This window comes from Puma concolor, chromosome E2, assembly GCF_028749965.1.
Source record: "Puma concolor isolate L17-30 chromosome E2, mPumCon1.1.hap2, whole genome shotgun sequence".
NCBI lineage: Eukaryota > Metazoa > Chordata > Mammalia > Carnivora > Felidae > Puma > Puma concolor.
Window position 1 is genome coordinate 17,853,388 of NC_141681.1, and position 23,853 is coordinate 17,877,240.

The 23,853-nt window shown below is 37.9% G+C and overlaps 1 protein-coding gene across 1 annotated transcript in view; it reads right to left on the minus strand.

The window, feature by feature from the left end:
• Positions 1-3,896: 3,896 nt before the first annotated feature.
• CYB5B (cytochrome b5 type B) overlaps positions 3,897-23,853 on the minus strand; it is a 37,570-nt gene continuing 17,613 nt past the window's right edge. Inside the window, exons 2-5 of the mRNA XM_025920507.2 lie at positions 21,050-21,178; positions 20,515-20,544; positions 11,636-11,664; positions 3,897-7,601 (exon numbers count right to left, since the gene is read on the minus strand). Of these exons, the coding sequence (XP_025776292.1) occupies positions 7,511-7,601; positions 11,636-11,664; positions 20,515-20,544; positions 21,050-21,178 (279 nt within the window). The 3' untranslated portion in view covers positions 3,897-7,510. The remainder of the gene's footprint in view (positions 7,602-11,635; positions 11,665-20,514; positions 20,545-21,049; positions 21,179-23,853) is intronic.

Genomic DNA, 23,853 nt, shown 5'->3' on the forward strand with positions numbered 1-23,853 from the left:
TGAAGTCGGACGCTTAACCGACTGCGCCACCCAGGCGCCCCACTTATTTATTTATTTTTAGAGTGTGCATGCATGCATGCGAATGGGAAAGAGAAGCAGAGAAAGAATCCCAAGCAAGTTCCACGCTCATCATGGAGCCCAATGCAGGGCTGGATCCCACAACCCTGGGATCATGACCTGAGCTGAAATCAAGAATGGAACACTCAACTGACTGAGTCATCCAGGCGCCCCTGTACCACAATACTTTAAAATGAAGAGAAGCATAGTTGAAGTGTTATCTTGTAATTTGTCGGTGAAACATAAGGCAAAGTAGTTCAGTGCAGGGCAGGGCAGGGGTTAGGATGAGAGCTAAAGAAAAACAAAACAAAAAAACAAATTTAAAGGATTCAGGGAAGAAAGGGTGTCAAATGGAGTCTTGGAGAGCTGTTTCCTGTGCCGTTCAGGATGTAGCATCCCCCATTTCTCTATTTGTTCCTGATTATCAGACTTCTTGGGTAGTTAAATCAGTGGGCAGATTCATGAGAAGCTTCATTTTTACCCTGGACACCATCTGCTGTTCTGTAAGGAGATGCCACCTCTCCTTTCTGAAAAACTCAGATGAGGAAACTAGAAAGACAAAACCCCAAAAGCAAGATTCTCTAAGGAAAAGTGAAATTCAAGCACCTGGTTTTTTACTTTTTTTTCTCTTTCCGGGTCCACGTAGTGCTAAAGTTAACACCAATATGGGGCACCTGGATGGCTCAGTTGGAAGAACGTGCGACTCTTGATTTCAGGGTTGTGGGCTCGAGCCCCATGTGGCGTGTAGAAAATACTTAAATAAATAAAACTTTAAAACAAAAAATAAAAATAAAGTTAACCTCAGTGTTTGAGTACAGAGATTAGGGCCAGGAGCAAACGAGGGGCTGGCACTGATGAATAAAAAATGCCATGTCACACTTGTAGCAAACAGCATTTGTTATTTGCGCTATGTTGTGCCTCTTTTGATCACACTTCAGCTTGAATTATCTTTTTAGGATGTAACAGTCTCAAAAACTGGAAATGACCGTGTCCAAATCTTATGGTACATGGCACGAAGTACAGGATTTCCACTTCTCAGATGTCCACATGATTTGTAGAGATGAGGCTAAGTTCAAGCCAACCAATTACCAATCACTTCTCATTTAAAAACTATAAATTTTTGTATGGAAACCAATTTGACAATAAATTTCATATATAAATAAAAAAAATAAATAAACAATATGAACATAAAAAAAATAATAAAAAAAAATAAAAATAAAAAAAATAAAAACTATAAATTTACCTATGTGTTTCCAGGTTAAATCTTATCAAGGGTCCTAGACTGAGTGATGGGACAGGTGAAGTCATGCAAGAGCTTCTCAACTATGCCACCTAAAGATTTCATCAATAGTCCTCAACTTTCTTTTATTGATTGCCTTTGATCAAAAGTTGTTTCTGGGGCACCTGGGTGGCTCAGTCAGTTAAGCGTCCAGCTCAGGTCATGATGTTGCAGTTCGTCAGTTTGAGCCCTGGGCTCTGTGTTGTCAGCCTGTCAGCACAGAGCCCCCTTGGGATCCTCTGTCCCTTCTCCCTACCTCTCCCCACTCACGTGCACTCTGTCTCAAAAAAATAAATAAATAAAACATTAAAACAAATTTTTTCTAGTAACATAGTAAAAATCTAAATTCTCATTAACTGCTTTCAAGAAGCTGTTTTGCTGGGAATGCAAGCTGGTGAGCCACTCTGGAAAACAGTATGGAGGTTCCTCCAAAAACTAAAAATAGAACTACCCTATGACCCAGCAATTGCACTACTAGGCATTTATCCAAGGGATACAGGTGTGCTGTTTCAAAGGGACACATGCACCCCCAGGTTTATAGCAGCACTATCAACAATAGCCAAAGTATGGAAAGAGCCCAAATGTCCATCGATGGATGAATGGATAAAGAAGATGTGGTGTATATATACAATGGAGTATTACTCGACAATCAAAAAGAATGAAATCCTGCCATTTGCAACTAAGTGGGTGGAACTGGAGGGTATTATGCTAAGTGAAATTACTCAGTCAGAGAAAGACAAAAATCATATGACTTCACTCATATGAGGACCTTAAGAGACAAAACAGATGAACACAAGTGAAGGGAAACAAAAATAATATAAAAACAGGGAGGGGGACAAAACAGAAGAGACTCATAAATATGGAGAACTGAGGGTTACTGGAGAGGGTGTGGGAGGGGGGATGGGCTAAATGGGTAAGGGGCACTAAGGAATCTACTCCTGAAATCATTGTTGCACTATATGCTAACTAAATTGGATGTAAATTAAAAAAAAATAATAAAATAAAAATAAAAATAAATTAAAAAAAGAAGCTGTTTTGCAAGGGATATGAGAATCATTTTAAATATATTGTTTCCACTGAAGCAACAGGATTCTCTTCAACAACCAAGATTTTTCAGGGACTCCTAAGACCATGCCCATTTTTTAGTAATCTACTAATTCAGAAAATGATTATTATTGATGGCATTTCATTGAGCACACACAGAAACACCTGTATAGAAAGACTAGCAGCAGGTACACCAAGCACATTATTCATTTTGGTACAGCTGAAGCTGAATTTTTATCTGAGAACCTTCAACAAAGAACATGGAAAGTTTAGGGTTGTGTGGCCTCAAGCAAGTCAAGTCACTGGTAAAATGTGGACATCCTCATCTACGGTGTAAGGATAGGATACTGTAAGGGCAAGGATCCAAAATGCCATCAAAGGTACTGCAAGGCACACAGTATATGGAAGATAAATGATAAATAGGATTACAGCTCTATCCTCATGTTTTATCTGACAGCAACTCTCATCTCTCCTGGATGCTTTATAAAAGAAAGTTTTTTAGGGGCACCTGGCTGGCACAGTTGGTGGAACATGCAACTCTTGGTCTCAAGATTGTGAATTCAAGCCTCATGTTGGGTGCAGAAACCACTTTAAAAAAAAAAAATCTTAAAAAAAAAATTAAGTTTGTTGAGCACTAGAAAATATGTGATTTAGCTGAGTGTTCCTTTAAATACAGACACCTATTAAGCTAATTAACGTTAGGTTACCAACAATACCTACAATTACCAACAGTTTAGTAGATTGTGTGGGTATTTCTTACCTTAAATTTACATAATTGGAATCACAATCTTCTACTTCAGGTTTTTAGGAACCAACCAGGATTTGTCAATTACCTGCCAAATACTCAGCATCATGAAGACTGCAGTCATATGAATTACTAGGATTGGAGATTAAACATTAGATTCAAACACTAATAATAAGAATGGGACTATCCTTTCCTGTTACTAATTCACGTGAGAGTGAAATAACCAAGCCCTAATGAACGATGTCTCATTAGTAGTGTTAGAAGGCTATCAGTATGTTTTAAAGGTAATTATAAAAATTGTTTATTTCCCTTTTTTAATTAACACACTTGCTAGAACTTCAATCTCAGTGTTTAATTTTCCCCAACAGTTTAGCTATTTCCAAGAAAAACAATCATTTGAAGACTGGCGTTGCAGATAACAAAATATTATTACCTTGTACTGGCTTCTCTTTACCAGATGGTTTCAGTAAAAACAGAACTCCCAACTGGTCTACCTGGTTGCCACTTCATATCCATTAATACAGCACAAGCCTTCATTTTTGCCTCTCGTGATTATCAACTGAGCAACTCACTTCAAAGAAAGAGTAGCAGAAAGAATCCTGAAGAACCACAGAACTCCCCATCAAGTTACACTAAACACAATTATTTGCATAGATACAGGTGACTTTTATGCTTCTCAGAATCTTTTCTTCCAGAACACCTTAGGATAACAGAGCCAACACTTCGGCTTTAAAAAAAAATAATAATAATAATAACTATAGTCAGGGCAAGAAAAGGAAAACAGTATCTTTATTGTGTGTGGTTCTAACAAACATTCACTGTGTGCACATTCCAGCAGAAAGAGACAAAGATCTTTGTTCAAAATATGCTGAAATAAAATAGGTAAACAAACTCCATTATTGAATACACAAAAAGAATGTTAATATTACTCGTTCACAGTTGAGGGTGAAGTAAAAAGAAAGGAAGCTAAATAATCATATTTTACCCAACTAGCACATGTTGGATATAGGTACAGGAAAAGTACAGCTCCTAAAATTCATGAGTAAGATGCTAGATACTGGGTTGGTAACTCGGGTTACCGGAATCTCCCTCTGAAATCACCCCCACAAATTCCAAACCAGGCCCTTTCAGAGAATAACAGCCAAATGTGAAGTAAACTCCCCATTCGTTCTGTGATATTTGGCAACAGAATGAGATGGCTTAAAAACAAAAAAAACAAAAAAAAAACCAATCTCTTGTTGAGACAAGACATGTCTGAATCCGCTTCTCCCAGGGAAGGAAGTTATGAACGTTAACGTTCTGCATTTCAGTCTCCTAAAATGGAATCTAACCAGATAATCTCTTGAGATGTGAAGCCCGAGACACCGTGCGTAATGATATGCCTGGCCCGCAGAGCATTTCTCGTTGCTCCACGCCGGGACTAAATGAGCATAAACTCAACGACGCTCTTATCTCACAACTTGGGCATTTACGACAATTGCCCAAAGAACTTTACAGGCTCAAACTGTAGGTTCCTGTGGATTTTTGCTTCTGCTTTAGGGGTCGCATAAGAACTAAACACTATCAATTTTGTCACCACCACTTTCTTGTCCTTACAAATGTGGAGTCATTTAGAAACCAAAACCGATTCCTGAGGGACAGGGACTAAGAAATTTTGGAGACCTGGCACCGACATGCTTATTTTGGTGGCACCCGTTTTCCCTCCTCTCCTTTCGTGACCTCCAGACATCTTGTGTCTTCCCTGGGAATAAACAACCCAACACCCCAGAGACCAGCTCTAGGGGGCACCCTCAGCCGACAGGGACCGGCTCCACTTGCTCTCCAAAGGGGTTTGCACCACCTACCAATGTTGAAACTGTTTCGAGAATTTGAGTCCTACCTCTGCAAACAAGGCTTTTCTGGTGGGTTTGGCTAACATATTGTATTATCTGATAGTTTAGAAAAACCTCTGCAAACTCACACACTAGCTTTACCTTTCGCCTGTTGATGTAGGCAGCAGAATAACAGTAAATGGACCCAAAAGTGGTTTTTATAATACAAAGTGACATCACATTAGCAGCAGATCAAAAGAAGCCCTGGGTGTTGGATGGATTTCATGGATGGTAGAGACAAGGTCTGAAAACCTTTTCCTCTGGCTCTGAGTAAAAACAAGTCCAGATATAAACAGGAAAAGACAACCAATATGAAATAGAAAAACATACCTTTTGTGTTGGTGTTCACCCTAAAAATATCCAAAAAAAAAAAAACCCCCACCAATTTTACTTAAGGCTGTCACTCTTTAACATTTCTTATAAGCCAGATGTTTTTCATTTAATTTTACAGACTGCCAACATACTCCTAATTGATCCAACTTATCTGCTGGTTTAGTTTCAGCCTAAATGTTCCCCGTCCAGTTCCTCAATACTCCTTTGTTCTTTATTTCTACCCCAATGTGGCCCATGTAATCATGCAGCTTAATTATTACAGCAATTAGATACCAATTCATATTCAAGGCAACCCTTCCGTATGCCTTCAAATGGCAGGAGCATCAACAGTCACACCACTTCTGTTCCATAATAACCAAAGGTTTTTTTCAATAAATTGTCTAAAAGTGGCATCTTATACAAAATTTTCTAAAGATAAAAGTTTGACTATTCCCATATCCCTGATATATAAAAGTCTCTCAAAAATCCCCTGAAATTTCTCCATAATATCATATCCAAGTGTACAAATACAAGGTTAATATTCTTTTGATGAATTCTGAATACACTCAACTGCAAGACTTGGGTTGAACCTTTTCTTAGTTTGCATGGGCAGACACTGCCTTGCAGGGCACTTTCCTGTCCATGGCAAGCTGTAAGCGGGGAGGAGACAGCAGTATCCATGGTCCTTCTGGAACCAAGTTGCTCCCTGCTACATAGGACAATGGCTCAGAAGCAAACTGGTAATCCTTAGAAGATTGGGAGAAAAATCACCACAAACAGTTGTTGGCAGAAAACAGCCAGTGTACTGTGTCCTCAGGTGATTCCACGGGGGGAAAAAGTTAGGTCAAATAAGCCAGAGAAAATTCCTGAACCAAGAAGAAACCCTAACAGAATTCTAAATAATGACCTACTATTCAATTAAACATTCATCCAAGGGATAAAACGACTAGTTGTTTTTTTCTTTCTTTTTTCCTCAACAGAAAAACAACAAAACCACAAATTGGAGCCATGAAGATAAAATATAGATGAAATGGGAAACATTCTTTTGTCATGATCTCCCCCTTTCGAATGCCACTGCACTATGGAAGTTTATGTTACTGGGGCTAACAAACAAAAGATCAAATACTGGATCTTAGAGCAAGTGGAGTCTCTTTTGTAAAACAGGGAAGGAATGAAAAAATTTGCTAATCAATACATTTAAAAGCAGAAATCCCTAGTGAAGTTCTACAGATACAATTATAAATTTGTATTTTACCAATAAAAGATGGTTGGTTGGGGGGGAAAGAAAAAAGACGGCTAGAAACTGGTGTCAAACCAAAGCAAAGAATGAAGTGTGGAAAAAAAAAAAGGAAGTCTTTGGTGCTTTTCCTAAACTCCTGTCCTAAAGTAGTGTTTTCAGTATTTTTCAAAAGAAAGAGGACTACAAATTTACCCTATCACCCTAATTCATCTCTCCCCTCCCCTCTTTCTCTCCACTCCCAAGAAATGCAACGGAAGCACAGTTCTGCCCAGCACCACTTGGACTTGGGGGGTGGTGAGAGTTACCTGCTAGACTAGCTTAGGAGGGAGGAGAGGATTTCATGGTTCTTCCTAGTTTTAATAAATAAAAACAAGGAACGAGATCATTTGGCAGTTGTGTTTTATGCTATAGGTGCACAACTTTACTTCATTAATTAAATCCCTTATGATAAATAATAGAATTAAGTATATATACACACACACATATATACATATGTATAAGTATATATGTGTGTGTATATATATATATATATGTATATATATATATACTTCAAAGAAAAATGGAAAAAGAAAAGCTTCAAAACCAGAGTGTTGCCCTGTTAAGAATGTCTAATGTGCAAAGTATTGGAAACCAGGCATTTTTACCAAAGGACAATGTCACAAGGACATCTGGATTGTAATTATAAAACCAAGTCTGGAAATGCAAAGGGGGCTGGTGGAAGCCAGTGGAGAGAAGGGCCACCGGCAGGGACACAGGACAACGAGCAGGTGCTTTGGGAGTAAGGCTCTGGGAAATGAAGGACACTGGCCCCAGGTCTGGGGTGGATGTCTAGCCAACCATCTGGGTTCCAAGGGGGAAGCACACATCCGGCAGGATTCGAGAAGAGGGTATCGCTTGGCCTCCAAACAAGTCTCTAGCTCGCACTCCCAATGGATATGCTTTCCAACTTCCACGCTGTCTCCTCAGGAGGATTTGCTTTCCGACGTGTAGTAACGATACAGGAAACCTAAGACAATAGCGCCTATGATGGGCAAAATCCAGTATGACCAGCAACTAGAAGTGGGGGGAAAGCAACGAAGCCGTGAACACTTGATACCAAATATTTGCTATCTTTCAACATCCACATTTTAATATTTTCATGAGCAAAGAATTTCGATTTACTTTGGGAAGTTTAACTACTTTTCTTTTCTTCCAAGATTTTATGTAAGTTCCAGTTAGTTAACATATAGTATAATACCAGTTTCAGGAGTAGAATTTAGTGATTTATCACTAACATGTAACACCTAGTGGTCATCACAAGTGCCCTCCTTAATCCCCATCACCCATTCAGCCCATCCCCCACCCACCTCCCTCCATCAAGCCATAGTTTGTTCTCTATCATTAGGACTCTCTACGGTTTATGGGGCGCCTGGGTGGCTCAGTCGGTTGAGCATCCAACTTCAGCTCAGGTCATGATCTCATGGTTTGTGGGTTCGAGTCCCGTGTCGAGCTCTGTGCTGACAGCTCAGAGCCTGGAGCCTGCTTCAGATTCTGTGTTTCCCTCTCTCTCTGCCCCCGCCCCACTCACACTCTGTCTCTCTCTCCTTCAAGGATAAATATTAAAAAAAAAAAAAAAAAAATTAAAAAAGAGTCTATGGTTTGCTTCTCTTTTTTTTTATCTTATTTTTCCTTCCTTTCCACTATGTTCATGTTTTGTTTCTCAAATTCCACATATGAGTGAAATCATATATTTGTCTTTCTCTGAAGTTTAACTGCTTTTATCACCCAAGTAGCAAAATAAATAAATAAATAAAAATTTGCATTGGCATGACAATATTAAACAATTAAAAAAAATTTTTTTAACATTTATTTTTAAGAGACGGAGAGCAGGGGAGGAGTAGAGAGAGAGAAGGAGATAAATCTGAAGCAGGCTCCAGGCTCTGAGCTGTCAGCACAGAGCCCGACACTGGGCTCGAACCCAAGAACCGCGAGATCACGACCTGAGCCGAAGTCAGATGCTTCACCGACTGAGCCACTCACGTGCCCCAATATTAAACAATTTTTAAAAGATTAAAAACCAGAATGTGTAGTATGATACTAAAAATATATGCCTGTATACACGCCTCTATATGTGTTTTTATAAAGACACATAGCACTTATTTCTGGGTTATGAGATTAGGGATGGCTTAAATTTTTCTTGTTTGGGGGTGCCTAAGTAGCTCAGTCGGTTAAGCGTCTGACTCTTGATTTCAGCTCAGGTCTCACTGTTCGTGAGTTCGAGCTCCACAGTGCAAAGCCTGCATGGGATTCTCCTTCTCTCCCTCTCTCTCTGCCTCTCCCCTGTTCATGCTCTCTCTCTTTCTCTCAAAATAAATAAAAGCTTCAAAAAAATACCTTATTTGTATTTTGTTTTTCACATATTCTACAATTAACATTTTTCAACAGGAAAAAAGCTACCATTTTATACATATAACTATAAATTTAGAAGCAATACCATCTAATACAACTATTGGCAAAGTGATATCTATCTCATCTGTATTTTCTACATTTAATCCTCATGACAGCCTGAAGAAATAGATACTATTAGACCCGCTGTATACGTAGGAAATACAAGCTTGGCACCCAAAATCACAAAGCGAAGTTAGTGATGGATTCCTGATTCCAATCAATGCACTTAATCTCTAGTTAAGTCTGGACACTAATAAGGATACACACCCACACAGAACTAAAAACTTTAAAAGACAGTCGGCTTGAGAAGGCCTGTAAGAGACTTTCCTTAGGAATTTCAGGACAGTCATCACTCTCCTTAAAATAATTCTTCTCTAGTACAGCTTACTAGCACTCTTACTTTTAAGGTGTAGTTCTTCCACGATCCAAATGACCTGCATGCCCCTCTTACTAAGACATATGCGGCCTTGGTATTAAAAGGTTTTTAAGCCAATAAAACCAGCTGAGGTTCAATAATAAAACTGCTTCTCCTTGCCTAAACATGCCTAGTGCTTTGTACATTTCAGAATGGCACAAAGCTGCTCCAGAGAAGTTTAGAATGTCGGCCGAGCAGCTTTGTGTAAAAAAAGGAAAGCAAGCGAGTTGGCATGTACAACAGCAATATGGCACATGGGGACTCTGCAGTCATGTCCCCACAAAGGTAATCAGTTCAGGTATCTTGGAGAACCACCACAGGACACAAAAAAGTTTTAAAGTAGGCTCCTTGAGAAAACACCGAAGAGACATTCTTCAGTACAAAAGACTGAAAATGGTTGACCGCCAATCCCCATATAATGTTTTGTAATACTTAACCGTCACTGGGCATAGAAGCAGAGGAAATGGATTTATGCTGAACCCAAAGAGTTCAACAGTAACGTCTTAGGCATAAGACAGAACTCTCTTTTGGAGAGTCGCTCAGGTTGCTGCATGTAGTTGTGACTCATTTGTTTTTATTACTTTGTAGTATTCCACTTTATGAATATACCAGAATGGATTCATTCATTTTATTAAGGAATGGTTATTTGGGTTGCTTCCAGTATATTACTATCTTGAATAATGCCCTTATGAACATTCTACTATGTGTTTCCTGGTATACTTGCACACACATTTCTCTCGAGTATATCCCTAGATATGGAATTGCTGGGTCAAAAGTTATTCATATTGTCCAATTTACTAGATAATGCCAAATTCTTTTCCAAAGTGACTGTACCCACTTACACTCCCCTAAGAGGGTCTAAGAACCTTGGTGATCCACTTCCTCAACAGCTCCTCTTATTTTCAGAATTCTCAATTTTTGCCAATCTGGTAGCTATGAAATACATACCTTAAGATTTTAATTTCTATCTCTCTGATAACAAATGAAATTAAACCTTTTTTTGTGTGTGTCTACATTTGTTTCCTCTTCTCTAAGGTGCTTGTTTAAGCCTTTTTCTCATATTCTACTACATTTTTTAATTGATTTGTAGGAATTCCTTTTGTATTCTGCATAATAATTCTTAACGAGTGTTATGTGTAGCCCAAATCGATTGCAAGTTTATGGCTTGTGTTTTCAAATTCTCTACAGAGTAGCTGGCTGAGCATAAGACCTTAATATTAAAGAAGCTGAATTTACTAATAGTTTCCTTTAAGTTTAAATTTCTTACATTCTTTGTCCATCACCTCAAATAAAAAAGAGGCAATACTTTTATAGGGGGAAAACAACCACATCTCTCTCTCTCTGAAGTGTTTTAAGTGGAAGCTCAGAAAGATGAAACAGATCTATATAATCTCTATAAAGATTTTTTTACAAGCCAAGGATTCCAGTCATTTCAAGGGCATTTAAGGGATGACAAAAATATACCTTTCAGAGTTCATACTATTATATTACTAAAATGACCGCAAGGGATATTCGTAAGTAATCCTTTGAAAGAAACCAAATTCCTGAATATGCATGCAATACATAATTTTTTTCTTCTATAAAATGCAATAATAGCACCCACCTCACAGAACAGTTGTGGGGATTAAATGTGATTAAGTTTCAAGTAGAAGTTGCATAGCTGGGCTGAGCAGCACAGACCGTTGGCTTGACTTACCAGCAGTTACTTGTCCTTGCATATTGGCCTCTCGCTGAATGTGATCCCAATTTATGTCACAACATGATTTAAAAATTACTCAAGGCACAAACTTTTGAGATTACTCTAAATGACTGAAACTGTAAAAGTTAATTTTGCTAATGGTAAGGAACTACTGAATGTGCAGTAATTTTGGCCAAAAAATAGTTGTTAACTGTCCTCTTTTTCTTAATTGAAATATAGTTAACATGTACCTGAAATATAGTAACACGATGTTACATTAGTTTCAGATGCACAACACAGTGACTCAACAAGTTTATACTTCCACTGTGCTCCCCACAGTGGAGCTGCCGTCTGTTTCCGTACAACGTACAAGGTTTCACAATACTTGTGTACTGTATTCTTCAATACTGTATTCAATACTTGAATACCGGACTGTATTCGCTGTGCTGTATGTACCTTTCATTCCTGAGTCAAACCGTACTCTTATGTTATACATGTATATTTATGGAAGAACCTCTGGCCAGATATTAAGTTGAGCATAAGGAAGTCCAGGGAATGTATACTAACCTTTTGCACGTGGCATCTTTCGAAGGGTCCTGAAGAAGACGCATATTAAAAAATTTCAAACAAAAAGAAAGATTAATAAAGTATGTAAATCTTGAATATCTACATACAGAACTTCATCTTTCATGCAATTTGACATTTACAAATCTAATGTGATGGGAGCCCCAAGAATTCTATTTCTGGTAACATACTGGTACTTCCTAGTGAAGAACAACTAATGAAAGCATAGAGAAATGGCCTAAACTTTTTTAGATGTAAAAAAAGAAAAAAAGGGAAAAAAAGCTACTGATATAAACTGTACTGAAAGGGACTAATTGCAGTCACAATGATATGCCTCATTCAGCTGGGCTTGCCACTGGCAGTAGTTAAGATCACATTTTCTGAACACATATTTAAAAAAAAATACAAACTCTTGTGACAAACAGGTCAGCTGTGAAATGCTCTAAAGCATGCCGAGGACTGCTTTGTGGCTTACAGAAGTGAACTGGTTTACTCTATGAAATCATAATAATTATGACTATAGACCTTAGGGCTTATTCAACATTGAAATGGGAAGAACAGAATTAGGGGGGAGGGGGAATACCAAAATAACCTTAAAAACAAAATTTTGGCAATAAAAAGTAAGGAAGTACTGACTGATACATGCTTCAACATGGATGAACCTAGAAAACATTATGCTAAGTGAAAGAAACTGGATACAAAATACAACATATTGGGGCACCTGGGTGGCTCAGTTGGTTAAGCATCTAACTCTTGATCTCAGCTCAGGTCTTGACCTCAGGATTGTGAGTTCAAGCCCCTCACTGGGCTCCACACTCAGCATGGAGCCTACTTAGAAAATAAAATGAATGGGGTGCCTGGGTGGCTCAGTCAGTTAAGTGGTTTGTGGGTTCGAGCCCCGTGTCATGCTCTGCACTGACAGCTCAGAGCCTGGAGCTTGCTTCAGATTCTGTGTCTCCCTCTGCCTCTGACCCTCTCCCACTCACACTCTGTCTCTCAAAAATAAATAAACATAAAAAAAAAATAAATAAGTAAAACAAAAACCACACAACGTATTATATAAATATTACGTAAGAGTATCAATATGAAAGGTTCGGCATAAGCAAATCTAGTGGCAGAAAGTAGGTCTGTGGTTTCCTAGGGTGGGGGAAGAGGAGTTAAAGGGAAATGGAAATGACTGATAATGGGTATGGGGTTTCTTTCTGGAGGGATGAACATGTTCCAAAATTATTGTAATTACGGTTGCATAACTCTGTGAATATACTAGAAACCCAACTTGTTCATCTTAAATAGGTGAATTGGATGGCACATTAATTATATCTCATAAATGTGTCATTAAGTTCAATTTAAGTGGGGTGCCTGGGTGGCTCAGTTGGTTAAGCATCCAACTTCGGCTCAGGTCATGATCTCACCGTTCATGAGTTTGAGCGCCGCATTGGGCTCTGTGCTGTCAGCCTGGATTTTGGATTCTGTGTCTCCCTCTCTCTCGGCCCCTCCCCTGCTCACACTCTGTCTCTGCCTCTCTCTCTCTCTCAAAAAATAAAATAAACATTAAAAACAAAAAGTTCAATTTAAGTAAATATCAAATGAAGTTATTGATTCCATTAATTAGCTGTATATACAAAAGAACTGCTAACTCACTGCCAGAGGACAAGCCCATTTGCATAGGTTACTGCTGCCCAAAACATCCTCTTTGCCAATATGTAGAAGTATGCTAAGATATGAACACAGAATATTAACCGTGTTTAACCACAATTTTCAGTAATCTCCAACAATTTCGAAAAACCCTACATACTGGCCTAGATACTTCAGAGCAGATCGTGAAATGAGTTTTAACTTCATGTATCCAAAACACTGCCATGCAAATGAATACATACCCCAAACTCAAAAGAAATTAGCCTATAGGCAAGTAAAACTTCTAATAAAAAGTGTCAGATAAATCAAGTTAATATACTACTACACTTCTTTGAGACCTCGATGATTACTGTTATCTGGGACATTTCTACTAGAATATCATAAAATCAGGTTAAGTAAAATGTGTTACAAGCCAATCTTTGAGAAAATACAACCAATGTCTTATAGATTTGGAAGGTAGTGGTTTTAGTAGTAATGGTAGAGTGTGTATTAATTTATAATATTGCCTTTTAAAAGATTCCACTACAGTAGCCATGAAATAATTCCCATCAGGAAATAATTCCATCAGGATAATGTCCATGGTCTTTTATGCTTTATCCACATATATACCAATGATTTGCAGAACAAAAAATGTATGGTTAGTATAAAAAAACTTTGAGACCATTTCAAAAGCTTATAGGAGAGCATTATGGAGAAATGTACGTGTTATGTTTAATCTGTAATCATAGTAAAAGCCATATGGGTCACATAAATGGATTCTCTAGATTTCAAACCTTTAGGATCTTTTAAAACTAAAAGCCTGGAATGTGTGATAAGTGGAGTGAGTCTCAAACAGTGCGGGAACCAACTGAGAAAACAAAGAGGCAAAGACGAGACAGAAGGAAGACCATAATATGCTCCTAGTGTAACAGTTTCTAATAAGCAATAAAAAAACTTTAAATATATATATATGTATATACATATATATGTACATATACATATATATATATACATATACATATATATATATATTTTTTTTAATTTTTTTTATTTATTTATTTTTTTTAAACTAAGTACCTCAACTCCTGTTTTAAGATCATTCCACCCCTGGTGGCAAAAAGACCAACTTCTCTACCACTGGAGGAAAGCAAAGAGAAAGAAATGTACCTTCTCTTTGGGATTCTGACAGCCAAGTAAATGTCAACCTACAGTGACTCCGCTTTTAATCAACTACAATGAAAGAACTGTTTAAGGCACTGCTCTTAGAAGCCAAGTACCTCAGCCAAGTTCGGAAAGAAGCCAAATAAGTTATTTTTAATTTAACAAAATTAAAAAGAAAAGGTTCTGTTAACACAAAACCTTCCTTCACCCCCACGCCACCATTCTCTCCATGCTGTTTCCCAATTCCCATTTCTACTCCAAAGCTCGGTGCTAAATCTAATGGACGCTTAAATGAGATTCCCATAGTTTATGATGGACTTTAACTTCTCCCTTTGTGTATTCAGACATATCTGGCTGGTTACGTTCTTGCCCACATTTTAATTTACATGCAAGATTCTTAGTCAGGAGAACGGGGACTGCTCAGTCTTTGGCATGGAAAGCTACAATTGCAATACTCTGATTTTAGTTGTAACAGAGCAGATCGAATCCAGAGTTCTTCTACCAAAAGCCTTACCAAGTAATTAATATGCATGTTTCTGGAATACACTTCCAAACCACTAAATTATTTTCAGTCTACTCTGATTTTAGTTTAAAATTAACAGAAAAGAACTATTTAAATAAACTGGTTCCTAAACGTCAAGGTTCATTAAGGCTTTAATTCCACAAACAAACTAACTAACTAACTAACTAACTAACTAACTAACTAACTAACTAACTAAACAAGGACTCTGTAGGATAAAACAGAATATTTCATGATATCTGAGTAGCCTTTTAATAAAGCTACTCATAACTGAAACTGTCTACTGCCTTCAAGTTCAATGCTAAATCAGTTTCCTCACTTACAAAATGAAAGGCTTGGACCAGATCAATTTTAATTCTAAAGCCATATTTAATTGACTTAACACAATTTTCTAACCCAAGGGTATTTTAGCAAAATCTACAATAGCAGAAGAAAAAAAAAAATCTACACTAGCAGCCTTCTAAAGGTTAGAGAGAAGGAAACACTATTCTCCCATGTCTGGAAAGACTGACAGAGCATGGCCCACATGTAGACTTTTCTTATCTTACACCAGGTATATAAAGATATATTTTTCTAGATACTCTTCCAAGAGACACTGTGCCCTAAGTATGGACTTTTTTTGATATGGTTAAGAGAATGACAAAGAAATGTCATAATTGGCAAACATATGGGAAAGGATTTATTTGGGGGTCAGTGGGCGTGGTTTCACTATGAAAACTGTTTATGAAACATGAGACAATACATGCTTAAGGAATAGTGTACTCTGTCACCAGGACATAAATATTGGAAACAATGCACCAGAATTAGGATTATGATGCATTAAAATACATACATACATATATATGTATGTATGTATGTATGTACGTATGTATGTATGTATGTATGTATGTATATATAGATAGGGCATTTATAAAATGTACCTTCAACCTCAATAGTTCATATTTAGATTTTAAATGGAAGGGAAATCTATTGCAAGGTATATAAGGAGCTTATGTTTTAATTCTTAAATTGGATGCTTGCTATTCCAAGAGGATTCCAAGTTTTAAAATTGGAAAAAGTGGATTTTAAACCACATGACACCTTCGGTAAAGCTAATGAGTATCTGGGTGGTTGAATACTGCTTTTTATTTAGAACACTTTGGTAGCTATGTAGCCAGCAACTTATGAAAAACAATTTTGGAACTTTTGGCCGCAATATGAATTTTACTATTAGTTTCTTAAAACCCAAAAAGTTTGTTGAAATACATGATTTCAACATTTTATAGTCCCTCCTATGGCCACGTGTGGATCTTGAGGACAGCCTTCTCAAAAGCTCCAATGTATTAACAATTACGGTCTTATAAAGTATGTACCATCCCTAGAGGCAGTCCAGTCAAGTAAAAAATATTTCCCCACATATGGGGGCAAAATTCAAAAATGAAAAACACCCTTCAGACAAATTTCTGTAGAACCGTCTCAAGAACCCACTGTGATAACACATATAGGACATTCATAGAGTAATTTCTACTGGGACCAAAGAAGTGAAAAACTTGTTATACTAGAGGGCTGATTTGAAAACGATGTTACCTTGTCCTCCTAACACCTTCTCTTGCAAAACTACACATTATTTCTAAATAAAGTGTCATGAGGAGAAGGCATTAATCCTTGAGATGCCTCAGCAATGGGAATTTTGCCTTTCAAGAGGGCTTTTGCCATTACATTCTATGCTTTATTTCAAAATATTACGTTACAAAAAACAAATGCTAGATGAAATCAGAACAATGAAACAACCCTACAAAATTATTTGGTAAAGAGTAATCTAAAGGGCATCAGCATAACCATTCCAAACTTTAACAAATTAGGTTGTAGGTATGACAGGAATATTAAACAATTCTTACAAGGAAATTTTTGGTACTATGCAACCAAGTAACTACATTACATAATTACAAACAATGTATTCTTTTTAGATTCTCTTCCATAAAAGAGAAAGTAAACTGAATGCTATATGCATGTAAGAGAAAAATGTTGTGTAACAAAAGTCAGTAGCATCAGGAGTAAAAAAATAGATTTGCCTTTAAATGCAACTTATAGATTGCTTCTAACATAAAAGTTAAACTTCCTAAGTTAAAAAATGAAGTTTAAATAACATGTTAAGCCTTTATAGAGATGATATTATTTGTTTAAAAAAATACATCAAATCCTATTACAGCAAATGCCATCTTACTGAAATTTTTGTCCATGGAATATCGATAAAGAAAAATCAACCACAATAAAATTTTTAAGTAAAAAGAAGGTACAGAGCAAGATTTTTTTTTAAAGGAAGGAATGATTGGTCTGCCTATCAACTGATCAATCAATGGACGGATCCGTCCGTCCATCTGTTTATATTTATGAATGCATAGAGTCTCTTTGGAAGAGTAAACAAGAAAATGGTAGCTGACTACCTCTGGGGAAGGGAGCTCGGAGACTGAGAGCTGAAGATGGAAGGGAGTCATTTTATATACATACATACATAACGTATACATAAAAAGTATACCTTTTTGCATTATTTCAATTTTTCACTATGTACCATCATGTACTACCCATTCAACAATTTAAATGGAAAATGGTCCAGGTATTGAATCTATTCACTTCAATGATATCTGAAGCAGCTGAACTGTTGCCCAGATAACATCTATGGAATAAATCAGTGAAATGGTACCGACTTCTTTCGTCAGGTTCGTGTTCGTGTGTACTGCATCTCCTGAACTGGTGGCACATCAAACAGCTACCCCACCAGTGAACGCATAATCCAAAGGGAGACATGACTGACCACAGATGTGCCTAGGTTTCTTGAAGCGCAGGAGACGGGCAGGCCAAATGGCACAGAGAACTCAACGCACTTCTAAGGTGCGTTTCTATAACCCAAAGCATACCAGAAAAACGTTAACGCAAGTAGAAATAGAAGACTGACGGCTTGCAACATGGGGACTAATCCAGGGAGGAAGAGATTCAAAGAGACAGAAAGGTTTTTAAGTCTGGTTTATTATCTGAAGACTGAAACAGGTGAGAAAAATATCTGTCCCCAGATTTGTAGTTTCTAAGCTTTTACATTTTAGTATTGTACTATTTCAGGGCCATGGACCTCGGGCATTATCAACCTAACAAGAAAACAATGGTGAGCATCAATTATTTACCTATGTTAAAGCAAAAACAGTATGAAAGGCAGTTTGCAAAAAACTGAGGAAAGGTTCCAGATTTAGATTGTGTAATAGTACATTCTGGGTGGCTTTTTTTTTTTTTTAATTTTGCTGAGGGGGAGGCTGGAGGTGATAGTTTCAGGGAGGGAAGAGATGGGAAACTTTGGGGGGAGAAGAGAAGTGGAAAAATGAAGGAAAGGAAAAGAAAGAGAAAGGAAATGAAACCTTTGTCTCCTAAGGCAGAAGACATCTTTTAATTAGGCTTAAAAAAAAAAAAAAATCACTTCTTTGTAGAGGTTCAGAAACCCTTAACCAAAAGAAAGTATTAATGAAATGAATTTTACATCCTTCTCTTCATGGGGAGTACAGAAAAACTAAGAAAAGAGACATCTACATCTTAGACACAGAAGTGCCTATTTAATTTGTAAGAAATAAATCTGAGGGACCAGGAATGTCTTCCTGGAACTGAAATCAGGTTGGACTATATAGCTCTATAAAAACCTATGTGTGGTCTTGAAATTTTCCCCAAAGGTTTTCCTTGCCCGATCTGCCTGAAGTACAGCAGTGTGACAGAAAACACTCAATAACCTACTCTCTACTTAATGGAGACTGTCCTTTGGGTACAAGAGACATAACGAAAAACAGAGCTTTGAAAATACTGCCTTTAGTCACTCACTGTTTATACGAGGCAGGGGCCAAACTACATTTGGAAACTTCTAAATTATTATAGAATTCAGTGAGCTAAAAGGATTTCTTTTTCTGTATTTCTTACAAAGAAGTCCAAGGCTCAACAGTTTTAATTTAGCTGAGACATCTCTAATTAATTCTTTGGCCTACAAAAGGCAGACAGTGCTTTCTAGAAAAGAGAATTCAAGTTCCCAAACTTTTCAAATGAAAAGATGGGCATATCTTTCAGCAAGAAGTCTGGTGCTTGGCTACCTGGGTTACTTTAAGTGCAAATTCCCAAGTCCCACCTCCAGAGATTATGAATCAGTAGTAGCGGGAGCCCAGAAAATAGACATTTCAGACACATGCCCAGGGATTCGAACACAGATGGCCCACCGGACAGAATTTGAAAAACACCGCTCTCCATTGCTAAGAATGATCCCTAATCACATACTGAACTAGCAAGGAAGAAAAACAGCAACAAGAAGCAATTTGTAGAATTTCAGACATTATAATTCCACAATTTTTTCTATTGCTTTAATAAAGGGTGCTCTCATGACTGTTGTGTAAAAGTGGGTGATGGCTCCCAGATACATGGTGCATCTCTTATACAAATGGGAATATCCCCTGAATTAAATGTTTACTGTAACTGAGACCAATGTTTTCCAGACGTGTTCAAGATACTCAGCAAGGCTATGCATAGCTCCATCTTCACCTTCATTACGAGGGGAAGACAAACCAACCCCCAGTGCTCACGTAGCATTTAAAAAACCGCTTTCGTCTCCCTTCATAAACAATTCACCAGTTCAGAGTAGCGGAGTATAGCAAGACGGAAGAGTTAATTTCCACAGACACTTTGGATGGCAGAGCAACAGATGGCAGACACTGTCAAGCAGTCTCTCGAGTTGAAAGAATTCCTGTGTCTAGGCCAACTTCAAGTGCCGTACCAAACGTGTTCAGTGATTCCAGGCCAGTGAGGAAAGGGAAGCAAGAAGCTAGCAGAAGGAAAAGGGGAAGGAGCACTGCCTCCATGATGTTCTAGGTGGCAACTAAACTGCTGTCCCTTTAAGTGGGAGGGCAACAGACGGAAGTCAAGAAATGTGTGACGCAGTCAAGGAAATGAACAGCCCTGCGTGTGGGAAGCAAAATGGCTTCCAGATTTTGTTCCTGGTAGGTCCTGCAGCGCACATTAAGGTTTTCAAATATTTAATCTTTTGTTTTTGCTGTATCACGGAGTAAATGAAATGGATGTAGGCCTATTTGAAACTGCATGACACAAGGATTAAATCTGGGTAATAGGGACAGAAAGGCCCATTCTAGTAATTACTCCAGTCTGTAACTCCTTCAAAGACTTTCAAGTGAAAATCAACTTTCCAGTTATTTTCCCAACACAGAATTATTCTCACAGTATTTAATGTAAGAATAAGAAATACTTTTCTACAACTGAACCCATAAACTAATTTCCTTCAAAACCGTACAGAGCATGGCTTTAGAATTTCCTTTTTTTTTTTTTTTTTTTTTTTTTAAAGCAAGTACAAGCATGAACAAAATGTTTCCTACTGTTCAAGACTCAGCTATTCTTTTTTTCCTGAGATGGCACTGAGTCCAAGCTCCTGAAAAGTAGGATTTTTGCTTAGGAAAAAAAGGAACACTTCTCGTGTTAAGATAATTAAAAAAAACCAAAAAACAAAAAACATTCTACCTGAGTAAACAGAAATATAAACACTTGAAACACATGAGAGAAACAGATGATTTCTTCTTACCTTGCTACCACTTTCAGGTTTAAGGTCATTCTGTTAAAAAAGGAAAACAAATAATATTTTAAGACGTATCCAAAGGCATATCTCACAATATACTTGTCTCTAACCTTAGAACATGAAGACTACATTCTGGTAGTAGAGAATTCTCTGAGGGACGTCAAGGTCTGTGGAAGGGTATTTGCCCCCACACTCCCAACTATGAACCTACCAGGGTGCCTTGTTCGAATGTTCATAGTTACCACCTTTTACAAGAAATTGCCAAGAACAATCAAACCATTATTTTAGAAAGAGATGTTATTAATGATATTATAAAAATCAATCAAAAAAACAAAAAATCCAAAACCAGTTCTCTTAACTTTTTAGATACTACATGTGTAGTTTTACATACAAGAAGCTGTATCTTAGCGCAGTAGGCCAAATGATTTGGGGGAATATGTAGCCTGACAGCTGGGTTGATTTTCCATTTTATTAATTCATCCCTCTCCTTGTGTTTTGTGGCTAGTCAGCAGCTTCTTCTCCCAGTTCAGTTAGTTCTTACCGGATGCACATCACCGATATAGTACTGCTTGAGCATTTCTCTGGCATCAGAGGAGTGGCCTACGTCCTCAAAGCTTTCACTTGCATCTGCACCAGCTTGTTCCATTAGGACCTCTTCTCCCCCAGGATGCTACAAGGAAAAGATATTTGCTGAATAGAGTGCCCTCTGAAAAGCAAGCTAATAGAAGTTACTTTCCCCTCTTCCGCTCTTTTCTCTTTTCTTCCCTCAATGGGAGTAAGGGGACAAATTGACATTGAATGCCACCTGATAGGATGCAATGGGAAAAACGAAACATGACTTCTGTGATATTTATACCAAAAGTATCTAAAATTGGTAGAATTGTGAGGAAACCTAGGACAGTAGCAAACTGAGAGTCTACAAAAGGAGTGGCCTGTCTTCACCCAAAATAACAAGGTCACAAAAGCTAAGGAAAGACCAAAGAACAGTTCTGGATTGAAGGAGGCTGGCAAGATAGGACAACGAGGACCAACATGTGCTCCTGGCTGGATTCTTTCTGCCAACATTATCAACACGGCTGCAGAAACTTGAATGGACACTCTGGTCAAAGTACGGAATTCTTTATTCTCCCTCTGTCTCCTCTCCCTTGCTCACACACTCGCTCTCTCAAATAAACAATTTTTAAAGATTAAAATTAAAATTTTTTTACATTTCCAAAATAAATAAATAATAAGTTAAATAAGTGGTACCGGGGCGCCTGGGTGGTGCAGTCGGTTAAGCGTCCGACTTCAGCCAGGTCACGATCTCGCGGTCCGTGAGTTCGAGCCCCGCGTCAGGCTCTGGGCTGATGGCTCGGAGCCTGGAGCCTGTTTCCGATTCTGTGTCTCCCTCTCTCTCTGCCCCTCCCCCGTTCATGCTCTGTCTCTCTCTGTCCCAAAAATAAATAAACGTTGAAAAAAAAATTTTTTTTTTAAATAAATAAAAAAAAATAAATAAATAAGTGGTACCAAAATAACTGCCTCTGTACCAAGGAGGTACTTCCAAGCTATACAACCCTGGACAAGTTACTAAGAAATTGAGATGTCTTTGTTTCCTTATTTATAAAATGGAGATAATATGAGTAGGTATCTTAATTACTATTGTATCAAATCAGATCAGGATATGAAATACTTTGTACTCAGAGAAAGGTACAGTTTGTATAATACGCTACCATCTGTGACTCTAAAAAACAGATACATACACGTGTACATACACATAAAATCTCTCTGAAAACAGGGGCACTGGTCTGGCTTAGTCTTAGAAAGTGCAACTCTTGATCTCAGGGTGGTGAGCTGGAGCCTGTGGTAGGTGTAGAGACTATTTCAAAACAAAGAAATCTTGGGGTGCCTGGGTGGCTCAGTCAGTTAGGGGTCCGACTTCGGTTCGGGTCATGATCTCGTGGCCGGTGAGTTCGAGCCCCGCGTCGGGCTCTGTGCTGACAGCTCAGAGTCTGGAGCCTGTTTCAGGTTCTGTGTCTCCCTCCTCTCTCTCTGACCCTCCCCCGTTCATGCTTTGTCTCTCTCTGTCTCAAAAATAAATAAAGGTAAAAAAAAAAAGAAATTGAAAAAAAAAATCTCTCTGAAAACAATGAAAAGAACCTGGGAGCCAGGAGACGAGGTGGAAGGAAGACTTCACTGTACACCTTTTTGAAATTCTTTTACCAAATTAAGTACTATCTGTCGAGAAAATATTTTAAAATTACATTTAACACAGTCCCTGCCTTAAACGTTCAATAAACATTTACTTACAATGAGCAAATTTAGAATTTACATTTATGACATGTCTAAATTTGTATTTTTTAAATATCAAGTAATGTTTTTAAGTAGTTACTTTTTATAACAACCTTTTAAGCAGGAGTATTATCATCCTTATTTTAAACATGAATTCAACTAAGTATAATCTCCCAAAGTCACTTGCCTATGAGCTCCCTGAGGACAAGGATAACTTCTATTTTTGTCTCATAAAAGATCTCTGTCCAGTGAGTGGGTCCCCCATGCCAGTGCATAAGCAAGCTGTTTTAAAGCAAGACTGAGAAAGACACCACTCACCTGTCATTACAACTGAACGCTCTCAGCTGTAGTAAGCCATTAGCTTTGGAATTGTGTCCCAATGTGCCCTATATACCTCAACTGTGTTAAGACGGTCTTTCCCTATGACACATCCCAACTATTATGTTGCCTTTCGGAGCAAAAGGATGACAAAATTTCTTAGCAGCTTGAGATATTTCAGGAAGTGGTTGAATTTATGAATTCCTGCACAGCTTTCTGCACAGCTCTTTCTAGAGCGACAAAGTCTTCACTTTCACCAATCTCTCATCACTTATAAATAAATAAGAAAAAGTGCCACACTTAAATATGTATATATAATACATATCCATTGTTTCTCCTGTATATTCTTTTATTTTCATTTTAATTTTTTAAATGTTCGTTTATTTTTTGAGACAATGCAAGAGACAGAGTGCAAGCAGCGGAGGGGCAGACAGAGGAAGACACCAAATCTGAAGTGGGCTCCAGGCTCTGAGCTGTCGGCCCAGAGCTGGACGCAGGACTCGAACTCACGAACCATGAGATCATGACCTGAGCTGAAGTCAGATGCTTAACTGACTGAACCACTCAGGCGCCCCTCTCCTGTATATTCGATCATTTTAATCACTACACTACAATTTTTACTGAGTACTTACTTGATACAGTAGGCAGTGATAAAGATAAATTCATCCAGTATATACTGTCTTATAACCTTTCTTTCATGGAGGCAAGGAAGGTTGGATAGGTAAAAACAAACAAACAAACAAACAAACAAAAAACAAC